We start from the raw sequence: 18,171 nt of genomic DNA, 5'->3' as shown, positions 1-18,171 counted from the left end.
CCACCAGGGGAGGTATTTGGCAATGTCTGGAGACATTTTCGGTTATTACAAATTGGGGAGGCGGGGGTGGTGGTGGGGTGCTACTAGCATCTAGGGTGTAGAGGCCAGGATGCTGCTAAACATCCCACAATATACGGGATAGTTCCCCCCAACCCCCCTGGCAAAAAGTTAAGCAGCCCTAAATGTCAATAGTGCAGAGATTGAGAAACCCAGGGCTACAATAGCCACAAGGTCAGGTTCGGAGGCGGAATGGTTGCTAGGTGTATCGATGGGTCTAAGCAGGTCTTTGTTAACAGTCACCAGGAGTTGATTGCAATTCATGGCAACCCCACGTGTGTCAGAGTAGAACTGTGCTCCATATGATTTCCAGCGGCTGATTTTTCAGGAGTAAATGGCCAGGGCTTTCTTCCAAGGTGCCTCTGGGTAGACTCAAACTCCCAACCTATTGGTTAGCAGCCGAACCTGTTAACTGTTTGTACCACTCAGGTCTTTCTTACTTGTAAATTTTTGTCTAAGAAAGTGAAGCCTTAAAAACAAAAAACAAAACAAACAAAAAGTACGTGTATGTTGGAGGAGGAGGTGTCTGCTTAGCGTGCTGCTTTAGTTGACCAAGAAACAATCTGCTAAACCAGGATATGAATATTTTCCAGTCCCTAAAGATGGCCAAGTCTCATATTCCTTATTTGTAGATTAGAGGTTGCTTTAGCATTATCTGATTATGCATAAAATAATCCCAATTTGGTTGTAAAATCTGTGCCCTAGTCAGGTAACTGCCATTTTACACAAAACTCACACCATCTGCCTGGGGTCTGTTTGTCAAAAGCAGGACATGTGTTTTCCGCTTGTCAGGTCAGACCCTCAGGAGACTATGATGGAGAAAGTGATGTCACAGCCAGGAGGGAAAGAAACCACACATTTGGAAGTTGTCTGGCCATTTTGTGGGCGGGGGTGATGTTTTCAGGTACCCATATGGGTTCTGTGTCAGGGACCCTGTTATGGATTGAATTGTGTCCCCTAAAGATATGTGTTGTAAATCCTAACTTCTATGCCTATGGTTATAATCCCATTTGGGAATGGATTGTCTCTGTTATGTTAATGAGACAGGATTAGTGTAGGGTCTATCTTGAGTCAACCTCTTTTGATATATAAAAGTGATTAAACAAGCCAGCAGAAGCAGAGATGGGGTAAGATAGATGCCAAGACACTTGGAGACCTCCAAGGAACCAGGAAGCGGAAGCTGAAGAGACAAGCACCTTACCCCCGAGTTGACTGAGAAAGCCTTCCCCTAGAGCCAACACACTGAATTTGGGCTTCTAGCCTCCTAAACTGTGAGAAAATAAATGTCTGTTTGTTAAAGCCACCCGTGTATTGTATTTCTGTTATAGCAGCGCTAGATAACTAGTTAAGACCCTTTCATCTAAGGGGAAGAAGTGCTTCTTCCTGTTTTGCTAGCTCAGCAGGCCCACATTGAGCCCTGGAAGTCCCTCACAGCGCTAGTCCTTTCGTCCTCTCATGCGTCATCCTCTCACTCATGTCTCTGTGGTGACAGAGCTGCTGAGAGAAGGCCTGAGAGGGCCAAAAATGTCCCAGTCCTGGCAGCACACGGGAAGGAGGAAATGCGGGGGAGATCCTCGGGGTGAATGAGTGACCACTGGGTCATGAAAACTTTAGGAAGCACCTTGAGCAGTTCAGAGGAAAGGGACAGTGCTGCCCACTCAACTCCTGTCCGCTCCAGGCCTTTGGGGACACAGTACTATGTCAGGGGACAAGGTGCCAGTGCCCGAGGGATTGTGTGAGTTCCCCAAAATGCCAGCATTCCCTAGGAGGAGACCTTGCTTGGGTTTAGGGGATATTCTTTGTAGGCCAAGGATGGGGTAGCTTGCCACTGAGCCTCTCTGCCTAGTTATAATGTGCTTCTCATAAATTTGGCGATTCTGTGTTCTGAGTGAAGACGGGGGTTCAGAAACTGTCCAACAAAAGGCTTTTTTTAAAAAAATAATTTTTATTGTGCTTTAAGTGAAAGTTTACAAATCAAGGCAGTCTGTCACATATAAGCTTATATACACACCTTACTCCATACTGCCACTTACTCTCCCCCTAATGAGTCAGCCTGCTCCCTCCTTCCAGTCTCTCCTTTGGTGACGATTTTGCCAGTTTCTAACCCTCTCTACCCTCCTATCTCCCCTCCAGACAGGAGATGCCAACACAGTCTCAAGTGTCCATCTGATACAAATGATAGCTCACTCTTCATCAGCGTCTCTCTCCAACCCATCGTCCAGTTCCTTCTATGTCTGATGAGTTGTCTTCGGGAATGGTTCCTGTCCTGGGCCAACAGAAGGTTTGGGGACCATGCCCACCGGGATTCTTCTAGTCTCAGTCAGACCATTAAGTCTGGTCTTTTTATGAGAATTGGGGGTCTGCATCCCACTGTTCTCCTGCTCCCTCAGGGGTTCTCTGTTGTGCTCCCTGTCAGGGCAGTCATCGGTTGTGGCCAGGCACCATCTAGTTCTTCTGGTCTTAGGATGATGTAAGTCTCTGGTTCATGTGGCCCTTTCTGTCTCTTGGGCTCATAGTTATCATGTGACCTTGGTATTCTTCATTCTCCTTTGATCTGGGTGGGTTGAGACCAATCGATGCATCTTAGATGGCCACTTGTTAGCATTTAAGACCCCAGATGCCAAAAGGCTTTTTTTAACTTGTAAATTTATTATACGAAAGATTTCAGAGTTGTATAAATGGGACCACATTTGTTAGACACATCACTGCTTTTGCTGTACAGAATAAAATGGGAAACCAGGGCTTCTCCAGACGAGATCACAAGATCACCGAGTAAATAGGGCGATGGAGGTGTGCTTGAGTACAGGGGTGATGTTTTCAGGTACTCATAGGGTATATGTCAGGAACCCTGTTATGTATTGAATTGCAAAGAGGCAGCAGGGCTCTCAGCTGGGGGCTGGACCTGGGTGGCAGCCCAGTCCTTCTGGTGCTGTTCCAGGAGGACCTGTGGGCCTGCGGTGTTGGCCGAACCTCTAGTGTGGTACGGGCAAAGGGGAATAGCACAGCTGGGTGGCTTGGCTGAGCGCACTGCAAGAAGGAGCTTAAACCCCCTGCTGTCAAGCACTGAAACCTTTGTTGACCAACCATGGGTCTTGCTGATTTCTTCATGGTTTGAACAAATCCACTTTTGTACCTTTTCCTTCTCCCTTTCACACACACACACACAAAAAAATTTTTTTTTTTTGACGTGTAACTCTATTTCCACTTCCTGACCCTCTGGTGAGGCAGAAGGGGGTCCAACCTTATTCCTTTCTCTTTTACCCCAGACATTGGGCCAGGTAGCTGTGCAATGTGTCACAGCCTCTTGTAAAGGCAAGCTCTTGGGCTTTGAAGTCAGGAAGTCCTGGCTACTCCTCAGCCACAGGACCTTGGGCAAATTCCTTAACTTCTCTGCACCTCAGCCTGCCACCAAGACCGGCTTCAGTTAGCTCCCCGTGTCACCTCTCCTCATTGTCTCCTCCCTTTTTTCTCTGGACTTTTGGTTTTCTTAGGTGGATACTTGGGGGGAGAAGGAAAAGGGACTTCTACCCCTTGTCCATACAAGTGTACTGCCAGGACAAGATGGGGCTACTGGGGTAAAGACCGAGACATTCTTATGGGGCAACCTCCCTGCTTCATCATCATCTCGCACTGGAAACAACGCTCTTGGCACCAGATCAAAGTTCTCTTGTAGTCGGCTGGTGGTTTACAACCTCTTTATGTAAACAGACCTGGTTCTCTTATCTTGAGTAATTGCAGGTTAATTGGGCCTCCCTGGGAAGCATTGCACTCCTTACCCGTTGCTTTGGCTGTGCACACTCTTTCCACTCACCTCCCCGCCATGCCTCAGTTGACCAGCTGAGGATTTATCCTTCCCTGCTCTCCTTGTTGGAAACCCTGGTGGTATAGTGGTTAAGTGCTATGGCTGCTAACCAAGAAGTCAGCAGTTCAAATCCGCCAGGTGCTCCTTGGAAACTCTATGGGGCAGTTCTACTCTGTCCTCTAGGGTCACTATGAGTCGGAATCGACTCGGTGGCAGTGAGTTTGCTTTTGGCTCTCCTTGGGAAGAGTCTGTGTTTCTATGAAGCTTGGTGTCTAGACCCTTTCCTTCTCTTTGGGAATATTGGAGAACAATGGATAATCTAAACGGAAACTAGAAAGGGATTTATTTTCTTGTTGCTTGAAATGGAGAGATTTATTTTCTCGTTGCTTGCCCCTGGAGAGATTTTTGGAACAGAATGTTTAGGGAAATTATTTATAGCCATAAATCTTAATGATAGTCAAAGAAGTTGAAGAAGAAGAAAAAAAAGGTAACCATGTATTTTTTTCAGTAACTTAGAAAGGAGGGCTTTTCTAAGTTGTGGGTGAAGCCAGCATAGAGAATTTCAGAGCCAGGTCACATCTTAAAGACCATCTCACAATATCAGGAAATTAAGGTCCTAAGAGAATAAAGGAATTGCCCAAGTTTACAAAGCTGGCGAGGGGTGGAGTGCAGCCCAGGCGTCCTGGCTCCTGGTTTAGAACACTCCTTACTTCCTATAGCATTCATTTTAGTCCTGTTTTAGGTATTTGTTGACTTACATAAGAACTACTAACAGACCTCCATTCATGCGTTCGGATGCCTTATTTATGTGAATTAGCCTTCCCAGATGTAGGGGGAAACCTCCATTTTGTAGACTGCTGAGCGAATTGGAACTACTGGCTAGTCTTTCAGCCGTGGCCAGTTCCCCCAACCATGGCCCATGACCCGGTTCTGAGTCAGTCTTTTCCTCCATCATTATACTATCCTGTAAGGGATGCCTGAAGCTGCCATCTGTGGTACCACTGGGTGTCTGAGGTTTCATGCTAAGTGAGCGGTCACTTGGGCATCTGCAGCACTAGAAGCTGACAGATAATACGTGTCTCACTTAAGATTCTCCTGTAAGACACAGTCAAGTCCAGGAACCCAGGGCTGTGGTCCTCTCCACTGGGCAACCCAGTGGTGCCCCTTGGCTGTGGGCTTGCTGGGGAGTCAGGTGATGGTGCGCTCAGACCCAGCATGTGTGTGTCACCACACAGCCTGGTGTGCTGCCTGAGGGCCAGGAGGTGTCTTGGGTGGCCTTGGCTGGGGTGGAATGACTTATGCCCTTTCCGACAGCACTCGCTGTGCTTCCGGTCTATTCCCTTCCAGCCTGCAGCGTGCCGGGCCGCCCTTCACCCAGGCCTGTGCTTGTCACACTCATTGTTCTAAAAAGAATTTCCTGGCCTTGAGTCCAAAATTAAATTGCCCTTTGAGTGTTTCCTAGTATGTCTGTTTCTTCCCCTCCTGGTGGCCACGCCACCCTAGCTTCGGCTTAGCTCTCAGGAGAGCCAAGGAGCATTTCTGCATGGCCTTCTTCCCTCTCCTCTCCAAGAGAAGGACAAATGTGTCCCCTGAATTCAGCAGACATGGGTGGGCGGGCCCAAGAAACTGCCCCCACCCCGCCCCGTCAGTGTCCTCCTGAGGGGCAGATGGAGTCTGCCTCAAACTTCTCCTTTGTTGTTGCTGTTAGCTGCCATCAAGTCCACCCAACTCCTGGTGACCCCGTGTACCACGGGGTGAAATGCTGTATGGTCCTGTGCCATCCCCATGATTCGATGCAGATTGGGCCATTGTGATCCATAGGGTTTTAACTGGCTGATTTTAAGAAACAGATGGCCAGGCCTTTTTTCCTAGTCTGTCTAAACAGCTCATATGTAAACTGCTTGACGGTCACATGTAAGGAGATGATAATTTACCTAGCACGCCCCTGAGGATGGGAAGATGAGACTTTCCGTCTTGACCTATCAGATTTAGAAGCTGGTGCGGTTGTTCAGCTCATGGTGGAAGGGCAACCGCATACAATGAGGTGGAAGCTTGTTAAACTATGAAATTGTCTATTTATTGCACAGACTTTTATTGAGTACCTACTGTGTGAGGAAACCCCGTTGGCACAGTGGTTAAGAGTTCGGCTGCTAGCCAAAAGGTCGGCAGTTCAAACCCATCAGGTGCTACTTAGAAACCCCACGGGGCAGATCTATTCTGTCCTGTAGGGTCGCTATAAGTCGGAATCGACTCAACGGCAATGGGTTTGGTGTTGGTTTACTGTGTGAGAACCCCCGTAACGGTTCAGCAGTAAGGTACTTCCTGAGTTCACTTTTCTATCCTGAAAAATTGAGGAGCATGGTGGCAAGGCAGTCCTGGAGCATGGTTTTAGGGAAAAATTGAGGCAAACAATTCATATGAAAGCTGTGATAAATTGTGTATCTAAGGAATATTGTGTATCATGAATCCAAGGTAGGACTAAGACAACTTTTGGCCCTATGGGCTTCTCCGCTCTGCTGTAGCTATTCCTCAGGTGAAGGCCGTCTGTCACAAGGTCAGGAGAAGCAATCTGAGTGGATCAGCAGAAAGGAGAAGTCGAGTTGGAAAGGAACTTGGAGATCATTGAGGCCACCGTCCTGAGGAAGCAGAAGCTTAGAGGGGTGAAGCAGCAGCCCAGAGGAGCAGGACTTGAACCCAGGCTTCCTGATTTCCAGCCTTCTGCCTTCCTACTGGAAACCCTGGTGGCGTAGTGGTTAAGTGCTGCGGCTGCTAACCAAGAGGTCGGCAGTTCAAATCCTCCAGGCGCTCCTTAGAGTCTCTATGGGGCAGTTCTACTCTGTCCTGTAGGGTCGGTATGAATGGTAATCGACTCGACAGCAGTGAGTTTTTGGTTTTTTTTGGCCTTCCTACTAGGAGTCCCTAGGTGGTGCGAGTGGTTAATGTGCTCACTGCTAACCGAAAGTTTGGTGGTTTGTGTACACCCAGAGGCACCTCGGAAGAAGGTCCTGTTCATCTACTGCTGAAAAATTAGCCATTGAAAACCCTGTGGAGCACAGTTCCACTCTGACACCTGTGGGGTCTCTATGAATAGGAATCGACTCCCTAGCCACTGGTTTGTTTTGTTTTTGTTTGGTCTTTCTACTAGAGTGTGTGCATGTCTAGGGCATTCCTGGAAAATAATGAACAGCTACCCCCTGGATGGCAAGGCACAGTGCCCATCCATCCAGTGTTAACTCAGCTTGGCCCCTGGGCTAAATGTCTTTAAAAAAGCGGCAGCATCTATAAAAATTTATTGTGCCTTACCTGATTATGGCCTTGTACTAATGCTAAACTCAAGGATTATGAACTCAAAGTACAGATTTGTTCCCATAGAGTTTATGCACTGGCTGGCACACACAGAAGATTAGTAACTAGGGAGTTTATCAGCAAATACCTGGATATTCAAGGGTGCGTGGCTATAGGCAGAGCCCTGGTGGCACAGTGGTTAACAGCTGAGCTGCTAACCAAAAGGTCAGCAGTTCGAATCCACCAGCTGTTCCTTGCAAACCCTATGGGGGCAGTTCTAGTCTGTCCTATAGGGTCACTATGAGTTGGAATCAACTCAACAGCAATGGTTTTTTTTTTTTTTTTTTTGGTTATAAACAGAAAGTAACCTGAAGAATAGATCAGATTCACTCACATAGACACACCAACTCTATGTCTGTGATTTTGTGTTGTAAATGTACTCCCTTAGTCCCTCTTTTCCAGTCTCAGGGGACTTTCAGGACAGAGAGAAGGAAGACAATGAGAAATGGTTCTGAGACCTGGAAGGCCTGATCCAGTGGGAAAGAGGAGAAGGGAGTCCTAAGGAGATACAGGTTTCCCCTGCTATCTTAAAGTAGAGTGTGCTTATGAAACCTTTTCTAAGCCAAGATGGTGTAATGTGAAGAAGCAATTATTTATATGGGAAAAATTCTTGAGTGTTCCCAGACTCAAAAAATAACCTACCAGATCCTACCAAGTAACACATACAACCTAAAGGAACACTAACATGGTAACAGCAGGAATGATATGATAAATATACGGCCTGTGTAAAGTAGAGATAATGTGGACAGTGGAGGGTCACTTACCAGAATCAGGAAGAAATGAGCACACTGGAAGACTGAGAAGTGTTGGTGGTGATGATGGGAGCCCTGGTAGCCTAGCTGGCAATGTCACATGGGGCTGAGTTGAAGGGCAGGTGTCTGAATCCCGGAGAAGAGCAGGATTTATGTCATGGATTGAATTGTGTCCCCCCAAATGTCTGTCAGCTTGTCTAGGCCATGAGTCCCAGTATTACGATTGTCCACTGTTTTGTCATCTGATGGGATTTTCCTATGTGTTGTGAACCCTGTCACTGTGATGTTGATGACATGAGTTGGTGGCAGTCATGTTAATGGGATCTACAAGATTGGATTGTGCTTTGGGACAATCTCTTTTGAGATATGGGGGAGAGAGGTGAGCAGGGAGACAGGGGGACCTCATACCACCAAGAAAGCAGCACTGGGAGCAGAGTGCATCCTTTGGTCCCAGGATTCCTGTGCCTGAGAAGCTCCTAGATGGGGGAAGATTGATGATGGGGACCTTCCTCTGGGGCTGACGGAGAGAGAGGGCCTTCCCATGATGCTGACGCCCTGAGTTTGGACTCCCAGCCTACTAGACGGTGAAATAATGAACTGTGTGTTGAAGCCATCCATCTGCAGCATTTCTCTTGCAACAGCACTAGATAACTAAGATGGCTGGGTTCAAGGCCAGGGGTTCGAATCCCGAGAAGAGCAGGATTTACGTTAACTGTGAGTGCCGAGGGGTGAGTCCTACAGTTAGAGAAGTGTACAGAGCACAAGTCGAAGACGGATCTCAGGATGTAGGGTGTGTGTGTGCGTCACCAGGCATTTGATTGGATGTGGCAGAGGAGTTTGAGAGGAGGACCTTGGTCAAGCCACTTGGGCTGCTCAGATGCCAGCTCTTTCTCTAACAGCCCCCAGAAAATAAATGCTGAATGCTATTTCCGCTTTTTCCCTTATTTCATAAAAGTGAAAATCCTTTCGGGTTTCTTTCTGTTAGTAAAAACAAGTACTAATGTAGGTCTTTTATAAAAGCGAAGTAGTGTAAAGCAAACTTTTGAAAAGCGGGAGATACCTGTATTGTAGGGGAGATGGGGTTGGGAGATGGAAGTCCCTGACTCTGAAACATTAACAAACCCAGTTGCTGTTCCAGCTCATGGTGACCCAATGTGTTACAGAATAGAACTGCTCCATGTGGTTTTCTTGGCAGTAATCTTTATGGAAGCAGATCGCCAGGACTTTGTTCTGTGGTGCCACTGGGTGGGTTCGAATCATCAACCTTTCCGCTACTAGTCAAACACTTAACCATTTAGGTCCCTCAGGGACTCCTAATCCAACTCTTTTCTTTATAGCAGGACTGCTGCTCAAGGCTGGAACTAGGCTGAGGCGAATAAGGCACTCACATCAGGGACAAAACTTAAGAGGGTGCCAAAAAACTCAGCAATCAAGCTAAATAACATTCCAATGCATTGTTTTTTCAAATAAAAATGAACGCAGAAAGCAATTTAAAACATCCAAATCTTAAATCAAGTCAGGATGGGTATTACTCATTTTTGCTATTGCCTCAGGCTCCAATGTGGTCGATGCCAGACTGCTCCGACGTCAGTCTCCTCACCTGCTGCCTGGCCCAGTCCGTCCCACTTAGCATTGTCAAATGAGTCTTCCGAGAACACACTGATTGACCGTGTCACACCCCTCTCCTACAACTTCAGTCGCTGCCTCCTGAGGCAAGATTCCTGTTTCCTGTTTACAGCCCTTACATTGGGCTCTTACTCTGTCCCCCCACCTTTTAATTCCTACTATGAACCCCCCATTGTAAGCATTCTCATGCTTAGGAGCAAGTTTTAGCCCCATGCGTCTCACCACCAAATGGGGCAGCCTTTCTATACAACACCTACCAGAATTTTTCTTCTTCCATTCTTACATAGTTGCATGTATTCTTTTTCACCCTTAAGATATGTTACCTCCTCCTTGTTTTTGAGCTCTAGGCCCTTACGAGAGGGTGGTTCAGTGGTAGACTCTGGTTCAATTCCCGGCTGGTGCACCTCATGAGCAGCCGCCATCTGTTTGTTAGTAGAGACTCGTATGTTGCTATGTCGCTGCTCGGGTTTCAGTGGAGCTTCCAGGTTAAGATGAATTAGGAAGAAAGGGCTGGCAATTTATTTCTGAAAAATCAGCCAGTGAAAATCCTATGGGTCACAATGGTCCCATCCTCAACTGACCGTGACGATGGTGCAGGACTACGAGATGTTTGTGTTTTGTTCCATTGTGCATGAGGTGGCTGTCATAGATTGAATTGTGTTCCCCAAAAATATGTGTATCAGTTTGGCTAGGCCATCATTCCCAGTACTGTGTGATTGTCCACCATTTTGTCATCGGACGTAATTTTCCTATGTGTTGTAAATCCTATCTCCATGGTGTTAATGAGATGGGATTAGTGGCAGTTATGTTAATGAGGCAGGACTCGATCTACAAGATTGGATCGTGCCTTGAGCCAATCTTTTTTGAGATATAAAAGAGAGAAGTGAGCAGAGAGACAGGGGAAACCTGATACCACCAAGGAAGCAGCGCCAGGAAAAGAGCGCAACCTTTGAACCCAGGGTCCCTGCGCTGAGAAGCTCCTAGTTCAGGGGAGGATCGATGACAAGGACCTTCCTCCAGAGCCTATAGAGAGAGAAAGCCTTCTCCTGGAATTGACGCTCTGAATTTGGACTTCTAAACTTTTTCTTTTTTAAACTAGACTGTGAGAGAACAAACTAGACTGTAAGAGAATAAACTTCTGTTTGTTGAAGCGATTAACTGTGGTATTTCTCTTGTAGCAGCACTAGATGACTAAGACCATCACCATGAGTCAGGCCAACTCGACAGCAGCTAAGAACAACAGGGCTCTTTCATATGCTGTTCTTCACCAAATACTGTGAGCTAAGTCTTACTCAACTCTTCAAGTATTACCTTACAGCACTTCCTCCAGGAAGCCTTCCCTGCTCTCTATTAACCCTGTCACTTCCCCTTGCTGTAGCTTCCTGCTTACTTGTCTGTATACTTCTAAGGGCAGGGTCCGTTTCTTCTTCCTGTTGTATTCTTAGCATCTAACGTAATACTTGACATGGAGTAGGTGCCCTTCATTAGCTTCACAAATGCCTGTTGCCGTAATTCACTGAGTAGCTGTCGTGGAACAACGGCTGCCATTCTTGAATGCTCTGTCCCTGGGCCACAGAAGCTTCATGTTGTACAGGTAGGAGAGAAGGCAGCCTGAAGTAAAACAGTCCGGCTTAGAGTTCTGTATCCATTATTGGATCAGCTCCATGCCTTTGGAAATGTACCTGCCCTCTTAAGGCCTCGGTTTGCTTTTCTGTAAAATGGACATAAAAATGCTAGTCTTGCAAGATTGTAGCAAGGGTCAAGTGAGACCATATGTAAAAAGCTTAGCGTGCAGCAGGTATCGAGATGTATGTTAGTTCCTTTCAGCTATCCCCTGTGGGGTGAATGGAAGAGGAACCTTGTCAGATGATTTCCTTAGAACTTGTGACAGGGATGGGAGTACTGTTTGCATCTCATTAACTCATATCCAGTTGCAGCCAGGAAAGGAAGGTGCTGATGAATGAAGAGACAAGACGGACTTGAACTTGCTTTGGGTGGTGTCCTTTCAAAGCAACGAGATGGGGGTTGTGCTGCATAGATTTCTGACCTGCTAAATAACCTGCTTCTTTCTCCTGAACCGAGATAGTTTCATAATGAATTGGAACGGCGATGTGGTTCTCTTGACTAAAATGTCATTTTCATACTCTATGAAGTAGTTATGAAGTCAGTTCATGAAATGTCTAATAAATAAGCAGGTGTCTAGATAATGAAGCCATAAAAGGCTTCTCAGTAGCCTCCACCAGCAGAGATGCTTGTGGTTTCTGGTAGTTTGGTTCATTGCCACCTTCTCGTTCTTGAAAATAGGTTTCACCGAGGACAGCTAAAGAGGAAATATGTTTTAAAAATACACCCCAAACCAAAAACCAAACCTATTGCCATCGAGTCTATTCCGACTCATAGCAACCCGATAGGACAGAGTAGAACTGCCCCCAAAGGGTTTCCTAGGCTATAAATCTTTATGGAAGCAGACAACCACATTGTAAACAGAGAGTTTTATTTATAAAATAAGAATGAACTATCCCTGTCAACATGAGGCATTGGTGTTTCTATAACAGAAGCTTTGCCTTCCATGTAGGAGGCCCAGGTTTGATTCCTGGCCGATGCACCTCATACGTGGTAGCTGTCACTGGTGGACTTAGTGTTTCTATGATGCTGAACAGGTTTCAGTGGAGCTGCCAGGCTAAGATAGACTAGGGAGAAAGGCCTGGAGATCTACTTCCAAAAATCAGCCAATGAAAACCCTGTGGTTCGCAACAGAACATTCTCTGATCCGCATCCAATCATGGGGATGGCACAGGACCAGGCAGTGTTTTGTTCAGTTGTGCATAGGGTCACCATGAATTGGGGCCAGCTGGACAGTAGCTAACAACAGTATCCCTGATGATGAAGGACTAGGTCTGGGGGCCAGGAGAAATTCCATGACAAAAGCCAACCATGTAAAATCAGGCCGTTACTCTGCATGTTGTTACCCGAAGGCTGTGAGTTGACCATGATATAACTACATTGGCACCACCCAGGTCTGGTACCTCCTTACTTTATGGCTAACCCACTGACTGATCATTCTGCCTTCCATCTCCCCCTGCACATCGTATGCAGATAATTTTCTTTCAACATCTTGGCATTTTGCATCCTGCCTTCAGCATCCTTTACTTAGCAGTGAAAGTGTAAACCTTTAAATCTGAATTCAAGTTCTCCTTGGGTTCCCACCACCCTTGCATAGCCTGTAACAAACGATCTAACCTCCTCCCCTTCCTTCTACCGTCTTACAGGCCTCTTCTGCTTTAGGCAAACCATGTACATGCTGTTCCAAAAAAGACAGGGTGGGTAACTTAGAATTCTCCTTTATAACACTTATAATTAAAATTCCTTCGCTCAAGACCCTTATTCCTACAGCTCTGATCCTTGGCATTGGATTTCAAGCCAGGCTTCGAAGGAATGTGAAAAGATGGGGATAGGTATTGAGAGCACACAGCTTGGTTATAAGTTTAGGAAATGTATTCCAAACTGATTGAGTTTCAAGGTCTTGTTGAACAGCTGCTTATTGTTGGGAATTCAAAATAAATATTTAATATCATTGCTTCGAGAGCTTATAGTATTAAAATAAAATGTCAGTAAAATGGTTTTAAGCCAGAATTAAGGAAACATTTCTGACTGAAGTTCAATACAGTGTTCTTGCTGATGATTTCCCTAAATCTCTAGGCCCCAAACTCAAATAGCTGGCAAATCTGCCATTTCTATTGTCTTAGTTCTCACCAAAGCCTCCTGGGAGCAGAAGGCCAAGGATGGTAGCCTTAGCTATGAAGAAATCTCCATTCATTGCCAAGGGTGGTCCTACCTTCTCAGTACCTTTACCCCAGCTGCAGGATGCACAGTCCCAAAGTAAAATTCATCCAGTCCCAATCTGAAGGGTTTTATGAATATTATAGAAAACGTGGTCCAAATTAATGAGGTTTTAGAATGTACACAAAACTTTCTTCCACATTTTGAGCGTCATTTTTCTCTATATCAGTACACTGCCTTCTGCTATTTTGACCAAGCATGGGTGAAGAGACAATTGCAGAATTGGAGAGGGAGTAGGTGGTGAGGGATGGGACCTAATCCCATAGTGCTCAATTCTTACAGTATTTCAGCTTCGGGAGAGAGGGAGCCTAAGAGGTTCTCCAATTAGGGAATGTGCTGGGGGTTCTGCAAGCTACTCTTTAGGAGTGAGAATACTGCCTTAAGAGCTACATTTATTAGCACTTAAATGTCAATAGATTTAACCACATCAAATTCTAGCAGAGTTCTCTTCATTGGGGTTTTTAGGGAGTTGGAGGGGCTAAAAGAGGCATGAGAGAAAATAAAATGGAAAAAGTAAAAGTTGAGGATGGGCTGGTGTAGATTAGACTCCTGGTCTCAGGAAATACTCTTTCAATAAATCTGCTGCTTCTCCTTTTATGTCTTAATTTTTAATCCTCTTGCCTAATCCCAGGAATGTGAAAGGTCTCCTATATTAAAATATTTATGTAAAACAGTACTTAACTCATACTGAGGACCAAGGAGTCCTGGTTTGTCTATGGATAAGTGCTCCGCTGCTAATGGAAAGGTTGGTGGTTCAAAGCCACCTAGAGGCTCCCTGTGATCTGCTTCAGTAAAGATTATAGCCTGTTACACCCCGTGGGGCAGTCACATGGGGTGGCTGTCAGCTGGAATCGACTCCATAGCACCCAAGGACAACAACACTGAGGGCCAGGCTCCACAGACAGTATTTATTACATGCATTTCATACAATACACAATTTTATTTGGTGCATTTCATATCCTACTTTATATATATTTTTCTTGCACATATGATTTCATTTACTCCTCCTACTTTATGAGGTAGGTATTATTATCCCCATTTTGCAATGAGTAAACTGAGGTTTAGATTAAGGAGCATGCCCAGGTACCTCCTTAACAAATGGTAGAGCCAGAATCGGAATCCAGGCGCACCTGGCTCCAAACGATAGGTTTCCACAGAGCACGTTTGACTTCCTTAGAAACTGATGGGTAGATAGTACAATTTATGAATTCCATAAACCTGATGAGATGGTGGGACAAGCCCTGAATGTTGGGAGAAATTGAAAATTCCTGTTTCAAAACCTGTACCATTAACACCTATACACGTTGATTTAATGAAAAAGGAGGTGAATTTTATTGTATGTTGTGGATTCCTTTTTTGTTTTTCTTTTGGCATTTCTCACCTATCAGATCTATGATATTGTAATAAGTCTTGTAAGAATATTCTTTCATGGTGTTTTTACAAAGTAGAATACCACTGGAAAAAAAAAGCCAAGTTTGTATACATGCAACTTGACCAGCATTCTGTCTTGCTGTTACTTAGGGGTCCTTATCTGAAGGTTAGAAAAGGTAGTCCTCAAATGCTGGTAGAAATGGTTAAATGTGTAGAGTCTAAGCCTACAATTCTTCTCATTTCCTTTGTCTTTTTGGAAGGGGATGGTGAATCAGTTGTTGGTTCTGTTCCGTAGGCATTTATGGATAAGTCCTACTTATATGTTGTTGGATGATAATGAAGTCATTTTTCTGTTAGCACTAAACTATAGAGATTTTCCTCTTAATAAATGTCCTTTTTTTTCCTGGTCACAGAGGCAGGGGCCTATCAACACCTATGAAGATCCTCGAATGGCCTATGGTTTCCAGTCCGGTTATCACCAGCAAAGAGCTTGTTACCCCTTCTGGGATGAGATGGCCACTCAGGAAGTTCCTACTGGTCTTGAACACTGTGGCCCAGGTAGGATCATAAACAAAGGCTGGGAATGAAGATAGAGTTGGAGGACAGCGGAAATTTGATCGGGCTGCATTCTCTCTCTGAAATAGCCAATCCAAAATCACAGCGGCCGTGGCTCACATTGGTTCGGACACTATTGTTCTCTAATGGAAAGTCCCAGGGTTTCTCAATAATTTTGGGTTGCTTTGTTTTCCAGTGACAGGAAGGCTGAATTCAGGAATAGCTCCAAGAGAATTTTCTGTCTTTTTTTCTTTTTGCACAACCTATGTTTTATTTTATTTTTTTAAAAAAAAAAATCTTTCCGGCATCTCTCTTTTTTTTTTTTTTTTTTGGGGGGGGGCCTTAGGTGAAGGTTTACAGAGCAAATTAGTTTCTCATTAAACAGTTAATACACATATTGTTTTGTGACATTGGCTGCCAACCCTGCAATGTGTCAACACTCTTCCCTTCTCGACCTTGGGTTCCCCATTTCCATTTGTCCAGCTTTCCTGTCCCTTCCTGCCTTCTTGTCCTTGCCCATCGGCTGGTGTGCCCATTTAGTCTCGTATACATGGTTGAGCTGTGTGTGGTTTGTTTTATGGGCCTGACTAATCTTTGGCTGAAGGGTCAACCTCAGGAGTGACTTCAGTAATTAGTTAAAAGGGTGTCAGGGGGCTGTACTTTGGGGGTTTCTCCAGTCTCTGTCAGAGCAGTTAAGTCTGGTCTCTTTTTTTAAGTTAGAATTTTGTTCTACATTTTTCTCCAGCTCAGTCTGAGGCTCTCTATTGTGATCCCTGTCAGAGCAGTCAGTGGTGGTAGCCGGGCACCATCTAGCTGTGCTGGACTCAGTCTGGTGAAGGCTGTGGTAGTTGTGGTCCATGAGTCCTTTGGACTAATCTTTCCCTTGTATCTTTCATTTTCTTCATTACCCCTTGCTCCAGATGAGGTGGGATCAGTAGACGTATCTTAGAGGCCACTTACAAGCTTTTAAGACCCCAGATGCTACTCACCAAAGTAGGGTGTAGAACATTTTCCATATAAACTATGTTATGGCAGTTGAGCTAGACGTTCCCTGAGATCATGGTCCCCAGTCCTCAGCCTAGTAACTTGGTCTCTGTGGGAGTCTGGATGTGTCTGTGAAGCTTCTGTGATTTTGCCTTGGTCAAGTTGTGCTAGTTTTCACAGTATTGTATACTGTCTTTTCCTTCACCAAAACTACCACTTATCTATTAGTGTTTTTCTTTCTCCACCCCTCCCCTCCCTCATAACCATCACAGATTTGTGTGTAAACCTTTTTCATGAGTTTTGTAATAGTGGTCTCATACAATATTTGTCCTTTTGTGATTGACTTATTTCACTCAGCATAATGCCTTCCAGATTCAACCATGTTGTGAGATGTTTTGCGGATTAATCGTTGTTCTTTATCGTTGTGTAGTACTCTATTGTGTGCATGTACCATAGTTCGTTTATCCATTCACCTTTTGATGGGCACTTAGGTTGTTTCCATCTTTTGCTTTTGTGAATAATGCTGCAATGAAGCAGACCAAAAAAACCAAACTCATTGTCATCGAGTCGATTCTGACTCGTAGCAACTGCAGTGAACATGGGCGTGCATATGTCTATTCATGTGACAGCTCTTATTTCTCTAAGATATATTCCAAGGAGATTGCTGGATCATATGGTATTTCCATTTCTAGCTTTTTAAGGAAGCACCGTATCATTTTCCAAAATGGTTGCACCATTTTGCATTCCCACCAGCAGTGCATAAGAGTTCTAATCTCCCCATAGCCTCTCCAACATTTCTGATTTTCTGCTTTTTTGATTCGTGCCAGTAATAAGGGGTGAGATGGTACCTCACTGTAGTTTTGATTTGCAATTCTCCAATGGCTTGTAGTCAAGAGCATTTCCTCATGTGTCTGTTAGCCACTTCAGTGTCTTCTTTGGTGAAGTGTCCGTTCATACCTTTTGCCCATTTTTTAACTGGATTATTTGTCTTTTTGTTGTAGAGGTGTTAGATTTTCCTACAATTTAGAGATTAGACCTTTGCTGGATATGTCACAGCCAAAATTTTTTCCCAGTCTGTAGGTTCTCTTTTAATTCTTTTGGTGAAGTCTTTTGATGAGCATAGCATTTAATTTTTAGAAGATCCCAGCTATCTAGCTTATCTTCTGGGGTTTGTGTATTGTTAGTTATGGTTCGTATCCTATTTATGCTGTCCATATATTAGGGCCCCTAGTGTTGACTCTTTTTTCTTTCATGATCTTTATAATTTTTGGTTTTATATTTAGGTCTTTGATTCATTTTGAATTAGTTTTTGTGTAGAGTGTGAGGTATGGGTCCTGTTTCATTTTTTTACAGATGAACATACAGTTTTGCCCGCACCATTTGTTAAAAAGCCTGTCTTTTTCCCATTTAATGGACTTCAGACCTTTGTCAAAGATCATGTAGCTGTAGGTGGATGGATTTACATCTGGGTTCTCGATTCTGTCCCATTGGTCAATGTGTCTGTCATTGTACCAGTATCAAGCTGTTTGGACCACTGTAGCTATGTAGTAGGTTTTGAGGTCAGGTAGTGCAAGGCCTTCTATTTTGTTCTTCTTCAGTAATGCTTTTCTTATCTGGGGCTTCTTTCCATATAAAGTTAATGTTTAGTTTTTTCTTCCTGTTAAAGAATGCTGTTGGTATTTGGATCAGAATTGCATTGTATTTGTAGATTGCTTTGAGTAGAATTGACATTTTCACAATGTTGAGTGTACCTATCCATAAGCATGGTATGTTTTTTTGTTTATGTAGGTCTTTTTTGGTTTCCTGCAGTAGTGTTTTATAGCTTTCTTTGTATAGGTC

At 44.6% G+C, this 18,171-nt stretch overlaps 1 protein-coding gene across 2 annotated transcripts in view; it reads left to right on the top strand.

Annotated features, from left to right (window-relative positions):
* The window catches only part of LOC126061238 (transforming protein p68/c-ets-1-like), a 36,307-nt gene that overhangs the window by 16,050 nt on the left and 2,086 nt on the right, over positions 1 to 18,171 (top strand). Inside the window, exon 3 of one of the 2 annotated variants that reach the window (XR_007513718.1) lies at positions 15,207 to 15,648. Coding sequence is in view for 1 of the 2 variants with exons in the window: in XM_049857672.1 (XP_049713629.1) it covers positions 15,207 to 15,351 (145 nt within the window). In the remaining variant the exon portion in view is untranslated. Of the gene's footprint in view, positions 1 to 15,206; positions 15,649 to 18,171 lie in introns of those variants that run through there. The other variant, XM_049857672.1, reaches the window with a different exon arrangement.

The sequence above is a fragment of the Elephas maximus genome, chromosome 17 (assembly GCF_024166365.1).
Source record: "Elephas maximus indicus isolate mEleMax1 chromosome 17, mEleMax1 primary haplotype, whole genome shotgun sequence".
Taxonomy (NCBI): Eukaryota; Metazoa; Chordata; class Mammalia; order Proboscidea; family Elephantidae; genus Elephas; species Elephas maximus.
Note: the sequence above shows the minus strand (reverse complement) of the source record. Positions and strands in the feature narration are given on the sequence as shown.